The sequence below is a fragment of the Pinus tabuliformis genome, chromosome 8 (genome assembly GCF_031772625.1).
Source record: "Pinus tabuliformis cultivar Carrire ecotype Pingquan chromosome 8, CPIR1, whole genome shotgun sequence".
NCBI classification, from domain to species: domain Eukaryota; kingdom Viridiplantae; phylum Streptophyta; class Pinopsida; order Pinales; family Pinaceae; genus Pinus; species Pinus tabuliformis.
The window spans coordinates 1578203778-1578228499 of NC_142294.1; the positions used below are offsets into that span (position 1 = coordinate 1578203778).

Sequence of the window (24722 nt, forward strand, 5' to 3'; positions counted from 1 at the left end):
TTCGTTGTAGCATAATTTTTTTTGGATGCTAACCATCTGGACTTCTTGTCAATGTATTTTCGATAAGAATGGAATGTACACGTGCTATTTTGGTTATGTGCACCCTTACAACATTGTATAAATGAGAACTTTTCCTTATTTTGTTTATAAATGGTTGGATTCATATGGATGCACATGAAATATATGTTTTTTAATTCAAATTTGAAATATTGTGTTTTTGGTTGACCGGTTTTTTTGGTCCGTTTTTTTACCAGTTTCCGTTCGTCTCGTTCTGACCAGTTCCTGGTCCAGGGTGTCAATCTGTTCAATGAACAGTTCGGTTCTGATAACTATGTTCTATACATAGAGACCTTTCCAATGGACCAAGAAAACATCAATCAAAGTTCGATGCAAAGTTTGTGCCCCTGGAAGTTGACCTATCGTGACTGACCACCATAATTTGTGAGGATGCCACATCAACCCCCGTTACTCATAGAAAAGGGCTAGCCATGTGGAGACTATGAAAAACTCTAGAAGGGTCAAAGTTGTAAATCTAATTCAAATTTTTAAGTAATTAACTTAACCCTGAGTTGACATCGAGTTGTGTCATAACTTAACCACTAGGAGGAAAAGGAGTTCAACTCTATTTGCTTGCACTTTGCTACGTAGCAGTGCAGAGTAGCTGAGTGTGGATAGAGAGAGATCAGAACAGAGGGGTTTGCATTTTGTAGCAACCCATGGACCACACTTCTCATGTAACTCCATAGACAGTGCTTTCTCCTTTGTCTTTGCGTCATTTCCATTCCAAACAAAATAGAGCACAGTAGCCTCACGTTCTAGTAGGGTTTTATTCCAAAAGAGTTTTCCAGAGCAGATATTGGTGTTCATTGTCACTAATGTGTCTTTGTATTTCATTGTTCTCTATTTTCCACATTTAATATATTGCATGGATAAATAACAAAAACCAGTAATAAGTTAATAACACATCTAGAATCAAAAGGAATTAACCCTTTATAGTATACATTTCAAATTGTTTTAATAGATCTATTCTAACAAACTATCCGATGTAATATTCACAGCAGTTTACAAATCAATAGATAATATTTGTAACGGTTTGAATGTCAAACTACTAAGTTAATTTTTTTGGAGAACTAATGTTGCACAGTCAACAGTTTGGTTAGGAGACAACTATACTTCCTCAAAACTATCGAGATACATCTGCCAGCAACTTCATATTTTAAGGTAATTATCTAGGGGACATGATGAAGTCCCCCACACCCTCAACACCAACGCCTTCCAAATGTGGACTTCCCTTATTCATATCTTTTTCTTTGTAAGGTATCATTTTGGTTAGAACATCAAACCAGCTTACTAACAAGCTCTTGCTAATAGGTGAGTGAAACGAATGTTAGTTTTTGGTAGCATCGAAAGTGCTCTAGCCTTGAAAATTGGTGGAGAGGTTAAGGCACATGAGTTCTAAAGAACCCAAAACCGTTTGGTGAAGTTCCGCCCAGATTGTATTTTATTAAAATAATTAATATTTTTAATGGGGCTCCTAAGTCTAAACTTAGGGAAATTAAAATATTAATGGATATTCATTAAAATATGGGTGAGAATGATCTAGAAGCCGGATCAAGTCATGTTTTATCTTAGCCGTTGATTAGAGACTTAATCTCGGTCATTGAAGACTCGAGGAAAAGTATAAAAAAAAAGTTGCACGAAACGGGGAAACGGGTACGAGTTTCCGAAACGGGAAGCGATACGAAACGCGACCTCCCCAAATTTTGGAAACGGGAAACGCGAATATATATATATATAATATATATATATATATATATATATAATAAAATATTTAAATATATATATATATATGTGTGTGTGTGTGTGCAATCATAAAACATAAAGATACATTATAATTTATTACACTTAAACATTAAGATTTAATTTACATCACATTTACTCATGAATGATCACATAATGAAAATAAAAATATCAGAATATCCAAAAGCAACCTTTAATAGATATCCAAATCCTCAAAATCAGCCTTTATTTATATTTAATATATGAGGCTGCAAGAGAGAGATCCCAATCAGGATTTTCTGCATCCACATCCCATTCTTTAGAAGGACCACTGTTGTATTGGGAGTAGTCCCCTCCTACATAGTCGAACGACCTTAGTGCTCTTGATTAAAATACACGTTTCATACCCTAGTACCCTACATGATCTTGATTATTGGGAGTTTCCCCTGCATAGAGGGCTTGGTTTCTCTTGATTAAATACAAGTTGCATACCTAGTACATGATAAAATCCAATGGAAACATTGCAATCCCCCCAATCCTGAAATCCTGAAAAACAAATAAGTCTGCTGGATTTGAGTGAGATCTAAAATTCTACTTTCTCCATATGAAATCCAATGAGGGCGAAACCACTCTCAACATCCTGAGTCATTTCATGGTAATGTTAAAAATTTAAGTAAAAGGATGAAAATGAAAAATAAAAGGAGAATATCACTTTTACTTTAAGAATTTAACATTACCATGAACTGCATATCAACACTAGGGCAAAAATTGACTTTTATAACTTTAGACACACATCTAGAAAATTAAAAAACAAATTTGAAAAAAAAAAAAATTAAAAAAAACACAATTCAATTGGGAAACGCAGGCTGTACGGCCTGGAAACGCGTTTCTGGCCGTACGGCCACGTTTCCATTTCGGGAAACGTGGCCGTACGGCCGGAAACGCGTTTCCAGGCCGTACGGTACGCGGAAACGCGTTTCGTTTCGTTTCCCGGGAGGAAACGACCCCTAGGCCACGTTTCCTGCAACTTAGGTATAAAATGGAGGCTTGGGGTTCATTTGGAAACACACACACAGAGATTGAGGAAATCGATTTTCCGAGGTGAGAAGTTCTCAAGAGGGAAATCGATTAGGGAGAACTTGCAGCTGAGAGGTAGAGAGAATCTGGGAGAAGGACTTTCTGGAGAATACAAAATAGAGAGGCAGAGAGAGCTTGCAGTGGCAGCGCAATCACCAGGAGAGTTGACGCTGGGCCAATCTGGGCCCACGCAACCTTGACGCAGAACCAAAAGAACCAGCGCAGAGGAGAAAGTTGTCTGTCACGCAAAAGCCAGAACTGCCAGAACAGTCGTGATGGCTGACGCAAATCCTGAAAGGTTGACACAGGGCCAGCGCAGAAGTAGCCGGGGTTAGCCAGTCTTGTTGTCGGATCAGCCGGAATTCTGCTGAGTGAAGTGAGGTAAAACTCACTCATATTTTCCGCCAGTATTTTCTCTGTAAAGGATTGCTAGATGAGCATCCTAGATTTGTATTCAGATATTTCTCCTGCATAATAATAAACCCTTAGAGTTGCTGCACCAGTTTTCCCGCATCGGTTTTCCGGGGACTATTGTGTCCAAAAATAAGTGTGTCCTATGTATCTTGTTCTTTGCTCTGTTTTCTGTTTCATGAGATCAAATATTTAATTAGTGTAGGCTGCAAAAGTAATTTGCTTCAGTATTCAAAAGAATAACTTGATAATGTATGTTAAAAATCAAGTAGGTGAAGTAGATTCAGATTTGCTGCAGTAGAGATTCCTTCAATGTAGTTATTTTCAAAACGAATAAATGTGAAATAGAACAAGCTTTGGCTTTGGAAGTTCTTAACTTAGCTGGGTGGATGCAGGAAAGAAGCCTAGTGGTGAGCAAAAACTAATCAATCATTGTCCAGGAACTGTTGCAGCAGACAGATTTAAGGTTATAATCATCGGACAAAATCTAAGTCCTCGTGTTCAGGCCATGGCATTTACTCTTGGCTAATTGTAGGTATTAGATTACAATATGCATTATACTTCAATATAGGTGGCCTGTTGAAATTATTGAATGTAACTTTGTATTAGAAGTTTTCTCCACAATTGTCCTATATAAAGATGGCATGCCAAAAAAAGTAAATACAAGAAAAAGATCCATATGGCATTTATTTCACCACTATTTGCTCATTTTTTAAACTCTCGTTTATTAGCTTCAGCCCTTCTAATATTTTGTTTCAATTTTGAATTGTGATGTTACTACGGAAGTTCATGCACGAGTCAACTGTAGTATGCATAAGTTGATGGGGTTTAGAAGGGGATAATTGGTCCAATATTTTAAGAGAAATCCTAGTGTGAGTAGAAAAATGGGACAACCTTCAGTTGAAAATACAAGTGAAGTGGATTTAATAACATTAAGCTACTGCAGGAAAAATGATGCGGTTGCTTTTGGGGCAAAAAGACTGAAATTTCTCAAAATAACAAGAAAACTTAAGATCACTTGAAACCAACCAGCTCGACAAACTTGTGCAAATCTACACCAAAATACAGAGCGAGAATATAAGGCTATGTAAAAAGCACACACAAGGAATTGAAATAAAAAAGTAGACAGTGATGGTTTTCAGGATACAAAGAAAAATAGCCATCTGGTCTGATGAAAGAAACCCTGTCCCCTCCATTCAGTACGACCTTCACATTTGCAGTTTTGCTAGGAAATCCATGAGTTCTCACTCCAAGTCCTATCAAAAGCAAAGCCAAACATCATCAGAACCAGATGCTAAAAACAAGACAAACATAACCAGAAGCAAAAGCAGCAATAAATACATTTTTAACAGATATCTTCAAACAAAGCACCACCATAATAGTGAGGATGTAAGCATAAAGATATAAACTGTTGAATAGAGATTGGTTTTTGAATTAATTACCTTCTATTTTCACTCTACCGGCAATTGTGTAACCATCTGCAACCCTGCCACATTTAACCAGGATAATACTTAGCTGTGATTCTAACCACAGCAACAAAAGCTATATGATTAATTCAGCATTGAACAAAAGGCATCACCAACTTAGCATTCAGATGAATTTTATCAGTCTAACTAACATTATCAGCTGCCATGCCAAACAATGACCACATTGATGGAACCCTGAGGAAACAGAAGTCAAAACCCGTCAATAGAATCCCTAGACAGCTTTCCAGGACTCCAAATAACAGCCTGTTGGTTCCATATTTTCCCATATAATTGACGGTAAGTACATCCCAACATTGTTTCTAAAAATTATATATACATCAAAATAAGGAAGGGTATAAGATTGTTTAATAAAAGAATTTGCCAGGGAATTTGAGTAAGGCTGTCGATATGTCTATGCACAGAATTTACTACAGTCCTTGGCACCATCACTGCCTGTCCAGCCTCCCTAGCTGACCTGCACTGGCCCTGGGCCAGCTAACCCTGGCCGTAAGGCCTCTGGGTGCCCATTTATACCCACTCCACCCAAAGTTGGATCAGTTCATCAGTTAGCTGCTGGAGGTGTTAGCAAAACCCAATGTCTGGTAATAACAAGAACAATGGTACCGTCCAAGGCAACCAGGAAATTTGCCCCTAAATCCCTAAGGAAAAATCCCATAGGTACTGCTGTCACTGAATCTGATAATGTTTGTGATTCTTATAGATGACTTTTGTTGCTTAGGGCTTGTGTTAACGAGGTTTGGGAACTTCCTGGTTGGCATTGTATTAGCACCCATAGCCTAATAAAGGGAAAGTTCCAACCATTATGGTTCATGGAAGGTTTTCCCCCTAGGTAAGTGGTCTTTCTGCTCATGACATTGCCCACTTACCCTATCTTGTGTGGGTTAAGTTCCTAGACAGCCTACGGAGACCTGAGCCACCTGGCCTTCCTAGAGCATATCTTGTGCCCATTGGAGGTGTTATCCATCATGAGCACTACTAAATTCTCAACCCTACACCGCAGAAAAGGGTTTTCCTGACGGTCAATTTGTGCAAGGATTCAAAGGAGTTTGTCCTCATCTAAGTAGGTAAAAAGATGATCAAATAGCTTATCAAACGAGTACATTCAATGGCAAAGTTTGGATCAAAAATCCATCGTTGCCCTGTAATGGTCCAGTCAAACCCGCTGATTGTTTGTGTTTCAAGGGCCATTCACGCCCAAGCTTAGTATACTTGTCATGCCAACAATGACATTAAAGGTTGATGGGTCTCAGTTGTTCAGAAGAACTCATAGAATAATAAGGTTGTTTCTAACCAGGAAAGGCAACCCCCTAAACTAAGGTTATGCAAGAAGTCCACTCTAGCTAGCCCCACAACCTCCAATGTCGAAAAAGAGCTAATGCACCCTTCTCAGGCCTCATCCTCTCAGGCAGAATACAAGAGGATGTGCTCTCTAGCTCCTCTTAAGAATCCACAAGCAACATCATCTCCCAAAGAAGAAGAAAGGAAACCTAAGTTTCAAATCTTAGAAGATTGATTGTATGGTGTTGTGATAAAATCTACAATGACATCAAATTCATAGGATGTTTTGGTCAAGCTACGTGAGAATGTTTATTATGATAATATGGAGATTATCACTACCATTTCTCAATGAAGGTAACATTGTGGAATGTCAAGAGTCTGATAGGCCCCTACCAAAAAGCTATGGTCCATAGTGCAAGGACTCAATTCTAAGAAAGAGTTATTTATTTCTTGCTTAAAATTACTTTGACAGTCATGTGGCCACACACCATTGACATATAGTCGAGTCACATATGAAGGAGAGAGGGTGTGGCAACACTGGTCTCTCCATAGTATGCCTCAATCACCATAGGGTAGTGAACAAACAATTTGTTATAAATTGTTTCAATTTTGTTGAATCTTCATGGTCATATGTTGGGCCAAGCCAACATCTACATACCTAATAACACAAACAAGAGGATCAACTTTTGAAGATGGATGCCCAACAAGTTGCAATAAGCCCATTGGCTTGTCTACAGTGATATTAAGATGGTCGAAGCTGAAGAAGGCAAGGAAGGCCTATCCAAATGTTGTAGTATGATAAGGATGCATGGAACTCACTCAGAGGCAAACTTGGGATGTAAGATCCTAACAAGTTAAAGCGTAGATACTCTTCAAAGTTATGGATCACTTGGTACAGTTTCCAATAGGTTGCAAAAAGGGTCCTTCGCAAAAGAATAAATCGAGCTATGTTATCTAAGCAAAACTCTTTATATGTCAACTATTTCAAAAGCAGGCTTATTCAAGTGTTCGGAGGAAGCAACTCTCTTGAACCCTAACCAATTTGTTTTTCATTGTCCTGAGTTACCTGGGTGGAAACTCAAGAAGACAAGGAAATCCCTATTACTAGTTCAAATGTTGTAGTCTGATAAGAATGCATGGAACTCACTCAAAGGCAAACTTGGGATGTATGATCCTAACGAGTTAAAGCGTAGATACTCATCAGAGTTATGATTCACTTGGTACAATTTTCAGTAGGTTGCAAAAAAGGTCCTTCTCAAAAGAATAAATTGAGGTATGGTTAAGCAAAACTCTTTATATGTCAACTATTTCAAAGGCGGGCTTATTCAAGTGTTGGGGGAAATCAACTCTCTTGAACCCTATACTGATCTATTTTTCATGATCTCGAGGGCCAAGAAAATGAGGATTCACAAAACTAGATCCATTTAGAAATTTGAATGCATCTCAACAATAGCTTTAAAACTTAGACTCGAACTTCGAATCGTCCACCTATCAACTAGAGTTTCAACTCAAACTTGGATCAACTCAAACTCAATGACTTCCTTTTCAAAAAAACACTTGAAATAATTAAATTTTAACAAAACAAAAATTATTTTTAAGATTATGTAATAGGCTAGGGCAATTTTACCCTAGAGGTTTTTAGTACGTTAGGGTTTCAGAGTGAATTTATTAATTCAATACTAACAATAGAACAGTTTCAGATTCTTAGCAATTTATTTATTCAAAGCTTTCAAGTAGATAAAACCAACAGTCCAGTACAGAGCTACTCAACGTTTTCAACAATGAAGATAAAATCTAGATTCAATATTGTATTTCAACACAATACTGCAATCCAAAACGCAATATTGAATCCTGAATAGTTAATAAATCATGCGCATTGTATTGGTAAATTAACACAAAAGCTACTGCTCCTTACAAATCTGGACGGATATTAGTTACAGAGTACGTAGGGCCCTTGGAAGTATCAGTTACGATTCTTAGCCTTTACTCCTACTGCGATGCTTCTGTTATGGGACCTGAGCTGGACTGAATCAATCTGTCTCCAAGTGCGTTCAGATAGATACAAATCTTCAAACCTGACTTCAGTCGATTAGCCCTTTCTCTCTTATCACTACGACGCTTTTATTGTGGGACCCAAGCTATGGGACTGTATCAGCGTGTTTCCAAGTGCGTATAGTTGCAGCTTCCACAGAGTGAAATTATGCCACCCCTTGAATTAAGCTACAAACTCCACTTGCTTCAAAACAGAATCTTTGGCGTGCTCAGAATTGGGACGATATTGCTCTTGTAATTTCGCTGAACAATCCAAGTCGATTCCGCCTAGAACTGGGGTTTCACACATTACTGCAATTTCCTTGAGTAATCAAATCGTCTTGGCTTTCATAACTAGAGATTCGCACTTCAATTTCCCTTTAGAGGTTTCCCTAGCACTAAGGATCCTCGCTGGGTAATTTGGTTGACTTATGTACAACGATTGAGGCTTAATTAGACCTTGCCTTCTTTCAGAGAAGCACGCTCAATTCCTTATCCCTTCGAATCATAACGGAATATGATTCTCGTTGTCCTTGTAATGTTTTCCAAATCCAAGCAAAAACCGCTTCAGGACAAACCCATGTTCCTTCTTGTAATAATCCCAAAAAGACAAAAAAAAACCTCGCTACTCCTTAGGCTTTGCTTCTATGCCCAAATCAAAGGAGGGTAGCGATTTTGTTGTCCCATACATCATTGTCCTACAACACAATCATGAGAACATTTTGTCATACATAACAGGCATGAGAACATTCTGACATACATCTACATCACTGCTATATGTATCACTCGCATAAGCATGTCTTAGGTCACTGTCATATATCATAGATATCATTGTCATATGTCTCACTCTCATAAGCATAGGTGTTACTGTCTTAGATCACTGTCATATATCAATGTATCATGGATGTCACTATCATATGTATCACTGTATAACACAGTTACAAGGGCACATGCTTACAGTTGTTCATCACCCATGGAATATCCCTACCACCATACAACATCTAGTAGTACATCAATACATAAAACATACCTTGAACTGTAGACTCCTTTCTGCCTTTTTGGTCAAGGTCCTGTAGATTTTCCTTGAGAATCCTCGACCCTGATTAGAGCATATGTACAGTAGGCCTCCAGCCCTCCAATTCGGCCTCCAAACCATTCAAACATCTGTGTTGTTCCTCTCTTAACCTGGCCTTCCTCCTGTGCTGACCTTCAAGGGAACTTGGCTCTATTATAACAACTGATCCAAGGGTAAACTACCTCTGTCCAGCACTGATTTAGGGCTCAGCCTTTTCAGAAAACCATAAAGACATATCACAACTTGTTAACATGAGAAAATGCACTCCAACATATGCTCAGAAAGGTCCCTTCCTATTTGGCCAACAAGCTGTCAAACTCGGCCCATACGCTTTGCAAGATTCGGCCCAAACTTAGAGGTCTGCTCCAGGATAAAATATCATCAGGTTTGCTCCAATTCAAGGGCTCGGCCCTCCTACAATAACAGAGATATAGCTTGGCCAGATCTCAGGAGAAGGATGACAAATAAAAACACAGAAAACTGCCTTTCAAAATTCGGCCTACCATCTGCCAAACTCGTCCAAAATTAATCACAAGAAAGAGACGTCAAAACTCCTCTTCTCAATTTTGGCTAGGACTCTCAAAGTCCTGCGGCTAGATCAGATCATCTCTCACCAAGATGTGTTGTGATTGTGATCACAAATGAGCTCCAAAGTTCTTTTAGTTATATTAAGTGTTCAAGGTGCCAAGGGGTCTCTTATGTGCCAACATGAGCCTTCATTAAGTGAATTCGACTTGAAGAAACCCCACTTTAATTTGCTCCTAATAATATTAAATATATTTCACCACATGCCTTAAAGATTGCTTGCCCAAGCAAATTTGTCACATCAAATGATAATAGAAGGCGTGCCAAACACATCAAATAATAATATTTCTTTTATCTAATTTTGATTATCCTTTTGGAGCAAGATGGGTTTCTTTTGGGGTAATTGGATTTCTCTTGGGTAAATTCATCCCAAAGGTGCCCGAAATTTCAACAAAAGGTGTAAGAGAGATTGTTTTATCATTGTGCTCTCCCCCTTTAGGTGTGGAGAGTACAATCTTTTTTCTGGAATAGCTGGTTGAAAATTTTTGCTTTGTTCATTTCTTTAGGCAGCTTTGTCGTTACCTATGTGACTAGGCAGTAAGATTGATATAGTTTCTCCACTTCTTCATTCCATCTCCAAGAATTTATCCACCCATATCGAATTAATTTCTTAGCTTTCTTCTGCTTTCAACAGCTCTCTGGTAGGTGATTTGTCTTCCCACAATAAAGACAAGGATGGAGATCAAAACATTGACTCTCCATGTGACCATTTCTCTGACAATGTTGGCACTTTTTATCAACACTCTTAACTTCATCAAGAAATCCTACACTCACAAACTGAATTGGTTTGGAGTAATCTAGAATATAAAAGCTATCATCTTTGGTGTAGCCCAATCCATACCGATTTTTGTTGAATGAGATCTCTTCCCAAGGTCTAACCATCTTGGAAAGACCATTTTCTTGTTTTTGTCTTCTTCACAATTGCTTTTGTTACTACTGCAGTTGTTATCCTATGCTTCATTCATTGATTCCATCAAATCATCTGTATCAAATTGAGCATTAATCACCTGTATTCCATCAACTCCTCTTATTAGTTCAGCTGTATCACTTGTTGCATCAAACTTTTGAATAAGGTCCTCTATATCACATGTTGTAATGTCCCCTATGGATTAATTGCCCACAGGAGGACGCAATAGCCCATCCAACCCCGTAGGTTGTAGTCTTGACTCTTGATAAAGAGGGAAACCCAATTATCCAATGTTTTGGGGCAACATTGGGTAAACTTTGGGGTAGCTGGGGCAAAAAGCCCAAATTGGGGGTTTACAAATGAACCCCCTCATTTGATTAAGGAAAAGAAAAACCCCATAAGGAAATCTATAAATAAAGGAGAGTTGGAATCATTCTGTCATCATCGATTTGGATTAGATATCTTTTTTTTCTTGAGCCGAGGCTCTGAGGGTTTTAAGACCCCTTCTTGATTACTTTTGGTGGAGGTAATCCCACCCTAGCCAATCCCTTGTCTAGTTTCAATGGAGCTGATCCCACCCTACCTAGACATTTCTTTCCTTTGTTCTAACACAGCAAATCATCTTGAAGCAATTTGAATCTGTTCTGTAGCAGTCTCTGTGGTTATCTCGGAATCAACAAGCCCTGTCAAGAACAGGGAAGGTCTACTCTTGTGGAAACCCTACCGAAATTTCTCCTTAAGCAGATGTCAAAGGTTATGAGTTCTAGCAAAGGGTAGCGAGGAGTTGAGGGTTCCGGAGATCGCAGGCAATCGCAGGCCGCAAACCACATGCAGTCGCACATAGCCGTAGAGAGGGCCAAATTCTCTGTTGATATGATCAGCGCTAATTCTAGGCGTTGTTGGACAGTGAATTTGGTACAACAGCTACTTAAGGCAGCAAGATGTTCAGGTTTCTAAGGACAAGAGAGTGCAGATCCCTGGATAGCAAATACAATTTGCGCAACTCTATGGTCTGGCCAGCCTATAAAACCACATGGGAGGACCGGAGTAGCGACCAAGCAAGGAGCCTAGCATTTTCAAAGAAGCACCATCCCTAAAAGAGCCTAAGAGAGACAAGAAGCCATGTCCAAGAATGGAAGGAGGTATTATCGCCACTCTCTAAAGAGTCCCCAAATATCACACCTTCAAAATCAAGGGTGTCATATAAGGACAACAAATCATAACATTGATTGACGGTGGAGCAACGTACAACTTCATTGATGCAGTCGTGGTGGTGAGAAGAGGCCCTACCCAGGAATTTGAAGGTTTCGAAATGAGGGCAACTGATGGGTATCATATGACATGCACACACGTAGTTCCACATTTGAGCATCACATTAAGTATACCCTCACTAATGATTTTTATGTGATAGAATTGGTTGATACTAATGTGGTGTTGGGAGCACAATGGTTGTACTCAATAGGAAGGTTCGTAATGAACTACCAAGCGATAAAAATGGAATTCCAAGACCCAAATGGCAGTGAGGTAGTACTAAGAGGCATGACCAATGGTGGCCCCCAAGTTGTAACGACCAAGCAAATGGAGGTCATACCTAAGTAGCACAAAGTAATTTGCATGGCAACTTGCAGGAGCACAAGCCCCAGATCATCAAGGAACAACTTACAACCTTATGAGTCGAGATGTAAAGAGAATGTTGAACATGACATATGCACATTCTTGAGAGATTGGAGAGCCCACTTCTTAATAGAGTACTCCCAAAATAATTTTGCCTATAAATTGTTGGACGAACTCATCCATGATCATCTTCTATGAAGATTAGATATATTTTTCCCCTGAATCAACACTCAGGGAAAAGCTCATTAGGACTACACATGACAGACCAACTGAAGTCACATTGGAGCTTCACCCTCAAACCAAGGATTGCACAAATATGGAACAAACAGTGAGCAAAAATAGATCAAGGACTGATGACCAAGACCCCAAAGTAAATATGATCGCAACAATAGATTCTCCTGAAGTTGATGGCAGTCTTATAAAGGGGGGAATGCAAGACATATTAATTGCCTGAGGCACTGTAAAAAGCATAGAAAGAGGTATGTGGCAAGGAAATTTGTCACCAATGTGAAGTTTTATCTGCACCAATTTTCTATCTTAAGTCACTGCTTACAAAGTTTGGTAGCAAAAGTTGCTCAATCACAGGATTGTGAAGATGACCCTCCTAATCTTCCAAGGGGACCTCATGCATTTGAGCTAAGTACCAAATTTTATTATAAAATCTTTGTTGCACTTAATACCTACCAACCTAGATCCATCTTAACGCTAGATCTATCAAGTGCCAAGTGGGATCAAATCTCTAGAAGTGCAAACCTCTTTTCTGAGTACAAAACTTGAAGAAAGGTTTGCACCTAGAGAGATTTGATCCCTCTCAGAGCTTGATAGATCCAAAGTTAAGATGGATCTGGATTGGTTTAATTATTAATTTTGTTTTTTCGTTTCATTTTTATTTTTATATAATTTAGCTAAGTCAAAATGTTTTAATTAATAATTTGTATTTTTTATTTTCATTTTTATTTTTATGTAATTTCACTGGGTCAAAATGTTTAGCTAACATAATATATCAAGACATTACAACATCTCTTCCATACTGGGATGGAGAGTGTCTCTCGGCCCAAAAATTAATAAAATTAAATTATATATATATTAATGGGTTTTTCAGCGTGTGGTATTAATGAGCCATGGTATTGGCCCATGGTATGGTATGGTTGATAATATCCATAGTAAAGTGGGGTCAGTATCTATGGTTAAAAATCTTGTTATATTGTAAGTATTATTTTGATTGTGAAATAAGAGATGGTTTTTGGGCATGTTATAAATTTAAATTCAAATAAAATATTTTGATTGTGAAAAAAGAGATGCTTTTTGGGAATGTTGTATTGATGAATCATGGTATTGGCCCACAGTATTGTAACAAATCCCATTTACAAGTTAATAGTAAATATGGAAAAGTGGACATGAATATCCATCGTTAAACAAATTGTTAAATTGTAAGTTTATTGTAAGTATTAAAGTTTTCATGTGCTTATTAATTATATTAAATATGGTTACAAAATCATTATTCTATTTTATAAGGTAAAATGGATCTTAACTTATTGTTGCTACTTATAAGTTACATATTTTAACGTAATATGTATATTATGGTTTTCTTTTATTTAAAACATTATTCGTAATTTTATTAATAAAAACAAAATTAAAATGTAATAAATTGAATTTTATTATTTATTATTACTTTTTACTGACACTGCAGCATCTCTCCCATATTGGGCTCTATATTACTTTTAACCGACATGTAAATGTTTACCAATCCTTTACATATTATAAATTGGACATATTAATATAAATTCAACATATTAAGCCGACATGTAAAAATGTTGACAAACTTTCTTACATTACACCTACACATCACTCCTATACTGGGCTATAGAGCGCCTCTCGGCGCAATAATGTTGCTACAAAATATCTCCAAGTCATAAAAAGAGAAGAGTTGGAAGTGTTTTCATTTACCATGGTCAACTGATTGCAAAGTTGCAAGGCGCCATATTGTCACTAATCCCCACGAGGGTGAAGGGTCCTTCACTTGCACAAGGATGGAGTTATTTAATAGCTAGCCCTGCACAGAAGACGGCACTTTAAAAAATGGCAACGGGCCATCTTCAAATGATGTGGAAATAGCAACAAAGCATAAAAAGCCAATGGAAACTAATGTGAGCCTATTACCATCAAAAGGAGGATCGACTCCCTGCAACTTATTACTAAAACCATTGAAGGTTGTTATTATGCCAGGAAGAGGAACTTCGTTTGAAATGAAGATTACTTTAGCAGTAGCGCACAACTGTAATTTTTTCCCCTATGATCTAGTAAGAGGGAGCAACAACTATTGCATGATGATGTCACCCATCAGCGTTACGGTTATTTTGCTGCAAGAATAAAAGGGGGGTGTTGGTATGTTTGAAATGGTAACTATGAGGATTGAAGTTAGTTTTTCAATCATGGAGGTTGAAGAGGAAATTATACAGCACCTAGACAAGCCATTGCTTGAGGGCAAGCAATGTCGGGAAGGGGGGGCTCTAATGTCCCCTATGGATTAATTGCCCATGGGAGGATGCAATAGCCCATCCAACCCCATAGGCTATAGCCTTGACAAAGGGAGAAACATAATTATCGGATGTTTTGGGGCAACATTGGGTAAATTTTGGGGTAGTTGGGACAAAAAGCCATAATTGGGGGTTTACACATGAACCCCCTCATTTGATTTAAGGATGCGAAAAACCCCATAAGAAAATCCATAAATAAAGGAGTGTTGGAATCATTTTGTCATCATTGATTTGGATTGGATATATATGTTTTCTTGAGTTGAGGATCTGAGGGTTTTAAGACCCCTTTTTCTTGATTAGTTTTGGTGGAGGTGATCCCACCCTAGCTAATCCCTTGCATAGTTTCGGTGGAGGTGATCCCACCCTAGCTAATCCCTTGTCTAGTTTCAGTGGAGTTAATCCCACTCTACCTAGACACTTATTTCCTTCGTTTTGGGACAGCAAATCATCTTGAAGCAATTCGAATCTATACTATAGTAGTCTTTGTGGTTATCTTGGAATCAACAAGCCCTGTCAAGAACAGGGAAGGTCTACTCTTGTGGAAACCCTACCAAAATTTCTCTTGAAGCAGACGTCAAAGGTTCTGAGTTCTAGAGAAGGGCAACAAGGAGTTGAGGGTTTCACAGACCGCAGGCGTCGCAAGGCCACAGGAGTGCCGAATTTTTTGTTGATACAGTCAACCCTAATTATGGGCATTGCTAGATAGGGAATTTTGTATAGCGATTATGTTAAATTTGGCAACTAGGGCCAAACTCCACCTTGGACAGCTCATATGATGCAGCTAATATTTTTATTGGATTCCTCTTTCTGCCATCAATGCATTGCTCTGCTCTGCTGAACTATGAAGAAGAAGGAATGATCAAGAATGTATCATATCGTTCTCCACTGACCCGAAGTCAATCCCAAATAAAAGAGAGTGTCTCATACCACTCTTACTGAATCAATGTTGGTCATCCTAGCATAGGGAGTACAAGAGTACACGATGCGTCCATCGGTAGTACTATGGTCCCAATCCTCATTTCCCTACTCATTGGCCAAATGAGAGGTACTTCCCATGAGTCCCAAACTGCATGGGTAGGATGTCTCAACAGGAGAAGGATGAACCACTCATCCTGCCTACATGTCGTCAAGGGGTATCACAGGGGAAGGCTGAACCACTCACCCTGTACACAGCAAACCACTAGGGGAAGGCTGAACCACTCACCCTATGGTTGCTCATCGCTCCAAGAAGTACCCCAAGCCCCCCGGAGCTCCCAGAGCTCAATGTCCATCTCATACAGGACCCTCATAAGAGGGTCTCTCCACGACTCCAAGTCGTTCTTGGAAGGCCAAGAACTTGACCTTCCCCAGGGGCTTCGTCAAAATATCGGCGACCTACTCATCAGTCCCAATGTGATGGAGCCTTATTGCTCCTCGTTGTACCATGTCTCGGATAAAGTGGTAACTGATATCTATATGCTTGGAGCGATCATGAAACACAGGATTCTTTGATAATCGGATCCCACTCTGGTTGTCGCAGAGGATCACGGTGGTATCCAACACATGTCCAAACAGCTCACTGAAGAGCTTCCTCAACCAGACAGCTTCACAGGAGGCCATACTAGCAGCTATGTATTCGGCCTCGGCGGTGCTCAAGGCAACCGATTTCTGCTTCTTGCTCATCCAGGATATCGAAGCAGAACCCAAAGAAAAACAGCATCCAGAAGTGCTCATGCGATCCACCACACTGCCAGCCCAATCAGCATCAGAAAAACGATGCAGCCTCACATTTTCGACAGTGTATCTCAGTCCATGAGTGATTGTGCCCCGAAGATATCTCAGAAGACTCTTGGCAGCAATCCAATGTATATGATGAGGCTCAATGTGTTAACTGCAAAACATATGTCTAGACGTGTGTTCACCAAGAACATCAGTGCTCCTATGAGTTGAAGATACTCAAAAGCATTTCCCAATTCAGGTCTAGCAGCACTACCACATAACTTCTTAAAGTTAAGTTCCATCGAGGTAGTCACAGGCTTGTAGTCCACCATCCCAAATCGTTCCAATATCTTCACAACATATTTCCTTGAGATAGAAAAATTTCACCTGCCTTTTGCCAGACCTTCAACCCTAGGAAGTAGTGCATTGGTCCTAGGTCCTTCATCTCAAATTCAGAAGCCAACTCCCTCTTACATTTGTGAATGAGAGGGTTTGCACCTGTCAAAAAGAGGTCGTCCACATAAAGTACCAAAATGAGAGGTTTATCATTTTCAACCTTAAAGTAAAGGTTCGGATCGGCTTCACTTCTAGTGAATCCCAGCTTCATCAAATAGCTATCGATCCTCTCATACCAAGCCTGGGGTGCTTGCTTCAATCCATAGAGACTTTTCTTCAACCTGCATACATGAGATTCCCGGTCATGAACCTCAAACCCCTCAGGTTGTTCCACATAGACTTCCTCTTTGATCGAACCATGCAAGAAAGCGGTCTTGACATCCATCTGATGTAGGTTCCATCCTTGCGAGGCAGCAAGGGCTATGATCGAGCGGATGGTGGTGTATCGGGCAACAGGTGCAAATATCTCATCGTAATCTACACCTTCCTTTTGAGAGAAGCCTTGAGCAATAAAGCGAGCCATAAACTTTTCTGCACTACCATCAGCTCCATGCTTGATTTTGAAAAGCCACTTGGAGGTGACAACCAATTTGTCCTGGGGTCTAGGGACCACATCCCAAACATCATTCTTCATAATTGACTCATACTCTTCATTCATAGCATCCTTCCATACTTGTTGCTTCACGACTTCTTCGAATGATGAAGGTTCATTTTGAATGATAGTGCTCATGACGGTCAAGTATCCTTGATACCTGTTCGGCTTCTTGCTTTCACGGAAAGTCCCCTTTGGTGCAATATGTCTCTCGGCACCTTCGAGAGTCTCCCTAAGCTATGAGAGTCTCCTCTTGGAGGAGGAAGGGTCATGAGGAGGAGGATCTATAGGATCCATAGGTTCATCAACATCAGGCATCGTTTCGTCCTCTTTTTCATCCTAATTTTCGGTGTCAGCTTCTTTGTCCTTCCTTACGATAAGAAGATTGTTGATCTTCCTGAGGGCCATATCTTCGTCGAAGGTGACATCATGACTTATCTCAACTTCCTTTTGACCAGCCACATATTCTATATCCCTTAGAATTTTCACTATAGCCCACAAAGATTCCTTTCTTCCTAGATGCACCCAATTTGTTTCTTTTCTCTTTCGACAAATGAAAATATACGGGACTTCCAAAAATTCTAAAATGAGAGACATCGGGTTTCTTACCAGTGAACATTTCTTCGAGTCCAATGCTTGATGAGGGCATCGGTTTTGAACATACACGACGGTATTTGCAGCTTCAGCCCATAGAAACTTCAGAAGGCCTTGATCATGAAGCATGGCACGAACAGCTTCTACAATAGAGCGATTCTTCCTTTCAGCCACACCATTCTACTCGGGGGTGTATGGTGTTGTAGTCTCCCTCTTAATGCCAGCTTCTCTGCAATAATCTTAGAATTCATTGGATTCGTACTCGGTCCCATTATCAGTCCTCAATATCTTGATTTTCTTCTCGAATTGGTTTTCAATCAAGGCTTTGAAGTGTTGGAACCAGGTGAACACTTCATCCTCTTATTAAAGAAGTAGATCCAAGTCTTGCGAGAATAATCATCCTAAAGGTGAGATAATACAAGTATCCTCCCAAAGAGTTTACAGGCATCATACCAGATATATGAAGTGGATCAATTGCAATATGTTTGTGGTCTTGCTATTACTTGAGGGGAATGGTCCCCTTGTAAGTTTTCCTTCGTACATCCCATACATACACCTTCATGCTCTACTTTGAACTCGGGCATACCTGTCACCATCTGTCTCACATCGAGTAGGGCCTTATAATGAAGATGCGCGAACCTCTAGTGCCATAGTTCAGATTGTAGAGATGTGTCGCAAGACATGGCTCCCAATGGACTTCCTCCAACTTTATATAAAGTGTCAATCCTAAACCCAAGAGTAAAAGCATCTTTAAAAATTCTTTTCCAAACACGTACCTTTCCGTCGATAAAATCCACCTTGAATCAGTTATCTTCCATCGCTAAAATGGACACTAGGTTCTTCTTGAGATCGGGAACATATAGTACTTCTTGCAAATGAATAGTGTTACCTTGATCCAATTGAAGGGTAACATTCCCTACTCCCTTCACGGGATAGGTGGCATCGTCTCCAAGGATGATCTCCAAGTTTGTCTCCTTTTCTATCAGATTAGAGAGGGTTCCTTGTATCCGATGAAGTGCCTTGAGGCACCACTATCAGTCAACCAATTTCCCAAAGTGTTCGAAGGAGAGGCAGTGGAGAGGGATGATATAAGATAATACTCTTTTTGCTTATTGTTAACAACATTGGATTCTTCATGCCTGGAGTTCCTTGATTTCTTGGAGGGTCGACCAGTTCCTTGATTTCTTGGAGGGTCGACCATTTCCTTGATGTCCCGCATTCCTTTTTCCCTTGCCACTGGACCTGCCATTCCTTTGATCGTTGTTGTTGAAGTTGCCCCTAGAATGATCGTGATCATCATCATGCGATGTGTCCCTTCTATTTGGACACGCCCTTGCATAGTGGCCAAACTTATTACAAACAAGCATCTTCCCTTCCTTCCATTTTTGAATCTCGGTCTTCCTTGACTTTGCTTCTTTGAACCTGCATTGTTCTTCCTCTTGGCATGAGCGGAGAACGCAGTGGGGTTGCTTCTATTAGAAGGCATTTCTTGCTCCACCATTCTTGTTTCTTCTTGAATGCATCTCAACATCAATTCTTCAAACCCTGGAATTCGATCATTGTTGAGAATAGTGGTTCTAAATACATACCACTCAAGTGGGAGTCCTCCAAGGGTGGTGAGAGTAACTTCACTATCAGGAATGACTTCTCCAATCGAGAGTAGATCATTCTTCATCTCACTAATCCTCAAGAAATAGGATTGAATGTCCTCGTCCTTGCCCTTCTTAATATCCTTCAACTTATTCTTGAGAAATAGAATTTGATTAGCATTACTAACCTTGAACATGTCGGCCAACCTGTCGTAGATCTCCTTGGAGGTCTTCAATTCGGAGATATAGGCGGCCACCAGATGCTTGTCAATGCAATCCCTGATAATCTTCTTCGCTTTGACTTCAGCCCTATTGTACTTGGTCTTCGCAGCAGCCGGTGCATTTGAAGGAGACTCGGGGATTTTACCCTGCACATAATCCATCACTTCTTTTTCTTCCAAGGTCAAATCAAGAGACATCTTCCATCCATGATAGTCAGATTTATCATGGAGCTTGTCTTCAACCGGGAAGTAGGATGAGGAACCCATTGAGCCTTTTGTCCTTGTCCAACTGTCTTTGGTGATTGCTCTTTCACTCTTGCTTGGGCTTTGTCTTCACCTCAGCTCTGATACCATGTTAATTTTAGGCAACAATGGTATGTTCTATGCTTTAGAGCAATTTTACTTCAATTTCTTAATTAGCCCAATATCAATATCCAGTTTAGCAATCACATCAACACAATAGTAAAATGCAAATAGAACATAAACATAAATAGTAGAAGACAAACCAAGGCAAGAGGACACAACATGTGGCACCAGCCATGGACAAACCTCAATGTGGGGAAACCCTTGATCAATGCTTCTTATAGTCTTCAATAGTTCAACAGAGAGAGATAGTACAATTTACAAATCTGATAATTTATAACAGCAGCAAAAGAGCCCTAACTAGAAAAGTCAACGCTGGTTGACAAGGCAGATTTGATCCTCAACAAATTGGTCAACTTCAATCAACTTCGGCCTCCAAACAACAAGATGAATCAGCCCTCAAAATAGTGCAAAAACAACCCAATCAAAATCTGGTCAAACAGCCCACCTGCGGTCAGCCCTCAGCTGCAGTCGACGTTTAGCCTCGATTTTTGTGCCCAAAAATGTGGCCTGCCCAAACAGAGTAGCCCTCACAAAAACGCAGTCAAAGGAGTCAACGCATGGTCAAACTGTTCCAGAAATTCAGTCTACGCAGCGAACGCCCAAAACATAAATTTCTCTTTCTTTCCTTCGCACGTCCGCCCAGAAATGCGTACCCAATCAATGAAGAGAGAGAGATGTGTGAAGTGTGAGTGTGTCCAAATAAGGCTAAGGCATCATGTATTTAGAGCAAACGTTGAGGATGAATAGACGTCACTATTGGGCTTCTGAGCCTACATAAGTTTGTTGGCCGACCTTGACAATTTGTCCATAATCAAAATAAATTCATAACTTCATTTGTACAATGTCGGAATTGGATGATCTTTATATCAATCCTACACCTCTTGGAGAGAGGAATCCAAGAAAAATATTAGCTGTCATAAATAAGATGTTCCATGTGGAGTTTGGCCCTAATTGCCAATTTTAACAGATTGTGGTTTAGAGATGGGCTATTTTGGTTCTACACCAGCCTGATTTGGATTTTGCGTATGGTGGCTGATTAAGCAGACTTCATTTGACCATGGAAATCTATTGTTTAAACTTTAAACTTTATATTAACAGTTAAACTTAAAGGAAGCTTCTTCTCAAAAAAGGGATAGGGAAGATCACTTGCCTATAAAATGCTCAAAGCAACAACCTAACAAAAACCTGATGGATATGACAGGGTGCTAGCCATCTATTTGCAGTGCTCACTTGTCAAAAAATACAGAACTGTTGCCTCCCGATCAGCTTGAAGGGTAACGGAGAACAAGGTTCTCTACCTGGAAAGATAACCCCTACAATAAATGACTCCAAAGCCTTGATTTTATCTCTCACGCTGGCATAACAGGTATGTATTATGTAATCATATATTTTTTATATTAATTTTGAGCTGATGAAGCTCGTAGCTAAATCATGGCACCATGCTTATTAGTCACCCAAATTTTCACCATGGCTTGGGGGGTTTGCAACTTTGCACCCACCATTTGTGAATATTCACTCATCACAGTTCATTCACTTATAGTTGCGCTCATATTAGTCCTATTGGCACTCTCCAAATCACCTTCCCCACCCAAAAAAGGAGCGGAGCACAGACAGAAATGAATCATGATGGATTTTGAAATACATTCAAACTTTTTTTTCGACGGTGAACTCTCTTTAACACCACAAATGCCGGCAGCTTAAACTTGTGTGAGCAAATTCAAAAGGCGATGATGACCCTCTTTCATCCACTTACAAATTTGCTCATAGCAAGTCCTACTGGCACTCTCCAAATCACCTGACGCAGACAGAAATGCATCATAGTAGATTCTGAAATACATTCAACGTTACTTGTCGACAGTTAAACCCTCTTTTCAAACCTCAAATACTGGCATCTTAAACTTGCGTGAGCAAATTCAAAGGGCAGTATCTGTGAGCTCATGGCAGTCCCACTGGCACTGTCGAAATCACACACGCGCCGCACCCCCCCCCCCCCCCCCACCAACACCACAAACCAAAACAAAAAGGAGAGGCTAGGGAATCCTGAAATACATTCAAGGTTTCTTGTCGACAGTTAAACCCTTCTTCACACCTCAAATACTGGCAGTTAAACTTGTGTGGGTAAGTTCAATGAACAATTACCTCAAGCCTCCCCACATTTCATCAACTACAGCTATAGTAGATCTCGAGGCTAGGGTTTTGAATTATAATTGCTGACTGATTTCAATTTTACTAGGGGTTTAATGCTTTCGAGCACACAACTATGAACAAACCTCTAAATATGGCAGCCAAAAACAACCAAAATTCATCTGATCCTATGGAACAGAGATGCAATATCTAAATTAGGCTTCATTTAAATATAATTACGCGTTTTGAACATTCTGCGAAAACGAGAAAAAAAAAAAAAAAAATTAAGGAACCTAGAATAAAGATTTATCGCCGCAAACCTGGACAGGATATATGTTTGATCACTTGAACTTCGAAGTCCAGAAGGTTTCTAAAAAGCTAAAAATAAACTGACATTAAAGAGATCGAAGTGCTTTCAAACCTGGTAGATGAGACCGCTAGAGCCGAGCCAGGCAGAAGATAAGTGAGTACGACGATAAAGCAGAGGCAGGACCCCAGAATTCCACGATCCATGGTCGTCACAATGTTTCGCAGACCGGAGTTTCAGGGTTGACCTCGCCTGCGCTTAGAAGGGAACTCGTACCCGGTAGTCCGATGCAACTTAAGAATCTTTTTTAGGTGAAACCTACGTTGAAAACGGGTTTCGACTCTGATTATTTTATTATGTTGCTTTTATGTATCATATATGGGGAGAACAAGAAACACATCCGATGTTGTTGCTAAAGGATGGAATATACGGAATATCAATTTGAGCCAACGGTGCCATTATTTATTACCCATTACCCACAAGGCTGTTTTTTCTTGTGAGGTTCTATGTGGTAACATGTAGGTCTACACTATCTTTCTCCGAAGGTGGCAAAACCTATCAAACTCAGGGGTCAAACCAACAATGAGGACAGCCATTTCTCGCTGCTATCCGTGAATGTCGGTTTGACTCATCACTGTTATCAAGGAAAACCACGCCACCTGTAATAACCCGCTGGTGGTCCGTAAGGGAGCAGGCTTTCACTCCTGCCAAATGCCTCTGGGTCTTGGGCCGTTACTCTGTTTCCTTACGTCCGAGGAAGACGAGCTCTTAGCCAAGCAGAAGCAGTTTTACGGCCTACTCCAAGTCGATGTAGGCCTACACTATCAATTTGAGCCAACGGTGGCATTATTTATTATCTATTATTTATAAGGCGTTTTTTATTGTGAGGTTTTATGTGGTAACATTGTAGGCCGATACCGTAGAGATTTTCCACGTGGCGTTTTTTAAAGTCAATCTTTCATTTAACACAGTGGCCCTCCCACTCTATTTAATCTTCGTTTAACGTCGTCGCCTTCCACCCTCGTTTAACGTGTCGACATTCTTTTGCACCATAATGTGCAAATACTAGTTATAATATATATGTTCATTGTGATGTAGGAGAAGAACAAGGGACAAAAGTTGTGAGTGGAATCCATGTTTACTTTCATTGTTTTCTCTTTCTTTTTCTTTTTGTGAGGGGAATCCATGTTTACTTTCATTGTCTTTTTTTCTTTTTCTTTTTCTTTTTTTCTTTTGGGTTGTAATATATGTTTATTTTTAGCTTAAAAGGTAATAAATTCAAAATTAGAAGAGGTAGAATTTGTACATATTGATTGATTAATATTAGTTTATTGTAATAAGGTTCAAGGGGTAGGCATTTCCTAGTGTGGGTTTTTGTTAATCCTATTAGCACTTATTGCTATTGAAGGGTTAAGGTCTAGTGAGACTGAGTCACAGGCACTTGTACATTTTCGATATTTGGACCATCAAGGGCCCACACATTAAATTTGATTCTTCTTCTTGATCCTCGTGAAATAAGCAAGTCCAATGCGAATGTTTTCACTTAGATCTCGAATTTCATTTTTTCCTCTGCTTTTATGCTTTTTTTGTTTTTTGTAATTATGGTCCCAAAACTTGTGTTTCTGCTTTTTTGGGAAGACTACCTCTTACGCATGTATATAAATAGTAAGTTTATATATTTGGCAGGGGCAGGTGTTCTCGTGGTTCCTAAGTAGGAGTTGAAGGGTGGCTTAAACTTCCTTTGAATAGAAAAGTGAGAGTTGAGTGGCATCTTTGACATTAGCTTATGTCTTAAACCGACACTTGGCATGGATCTAAAACATATCTCTTGGATAAATTTTCAAGGATATTGACTTCAAAGTCATATGTTGTGAAATCATTAAATAAATATTTTTTTATTTAATTGTTTAATCACATGGAAAAAAGGTCATAGTTTAATGACAGAATGGGAGCTTTTATTAAATATCTTCATAAGCAAAGTTAGAGGAGAAGTGATATTTTTCCAATTCAATGAGAAGATGTGAAAAGTGGATTTTGTTGATATTTTCACTCAG

The 24722-nt window shown here is 39.5% G+C and overlaps 1 protein-coding gene across 1 annotated transcript; it reads right to left on the reverse strand.

Moving 5' to 3' along the window:
• Nucleotides 1-4335: 4335 nt before the first annotated feature.
• Nucleotides 4336-23023, reverse strand: LOC149242058 (ER membrane protein complex subunit 7 homolog). Its single transcript, XM_089367623.1, has 3 exons — nt 22783-23023; nt 4710-4753; nt 4336-4523 (listed from the first exon to the last, which is right to left on the reverse strand). The coding sequence occupies exons 1-3, from the start codon at nt 22872-22874 to the stop codon at nt 4351-4353; spliced, it is 309 nt and encodes a 102-aa protein (XP_089223749.1). The 5' UTR covers nt 22875-23023; the 3' UTR covers nt 4336-4350.
• Nucleotides 23024-24722: the final 1699 nt, after the last annotated feature.

Coding starts and splice junctions, on each gene's coding strand:
- LOC149242058 (XM_089367623.1), bottom strand. CDS start 22,874: ATGGATCGTGGAATTCTGGGGTCCTGCCTCTGCTTTATCGTCGTACTC. Junction 4,754..22,782: donor CTAGCGGTCTCATCTACCAG/GTTTGAAAGCAC, acceptor TAAATGTGGCAG/GGTTGCAGATGGTTACACAA. Junction 4,524..4,709: donor CGGTAGAGTGAAAATAGAAG/GTAATTAATTCA, acceptor TGCTTTTGATAG/GACTTGGAGTGAGAACTCAT.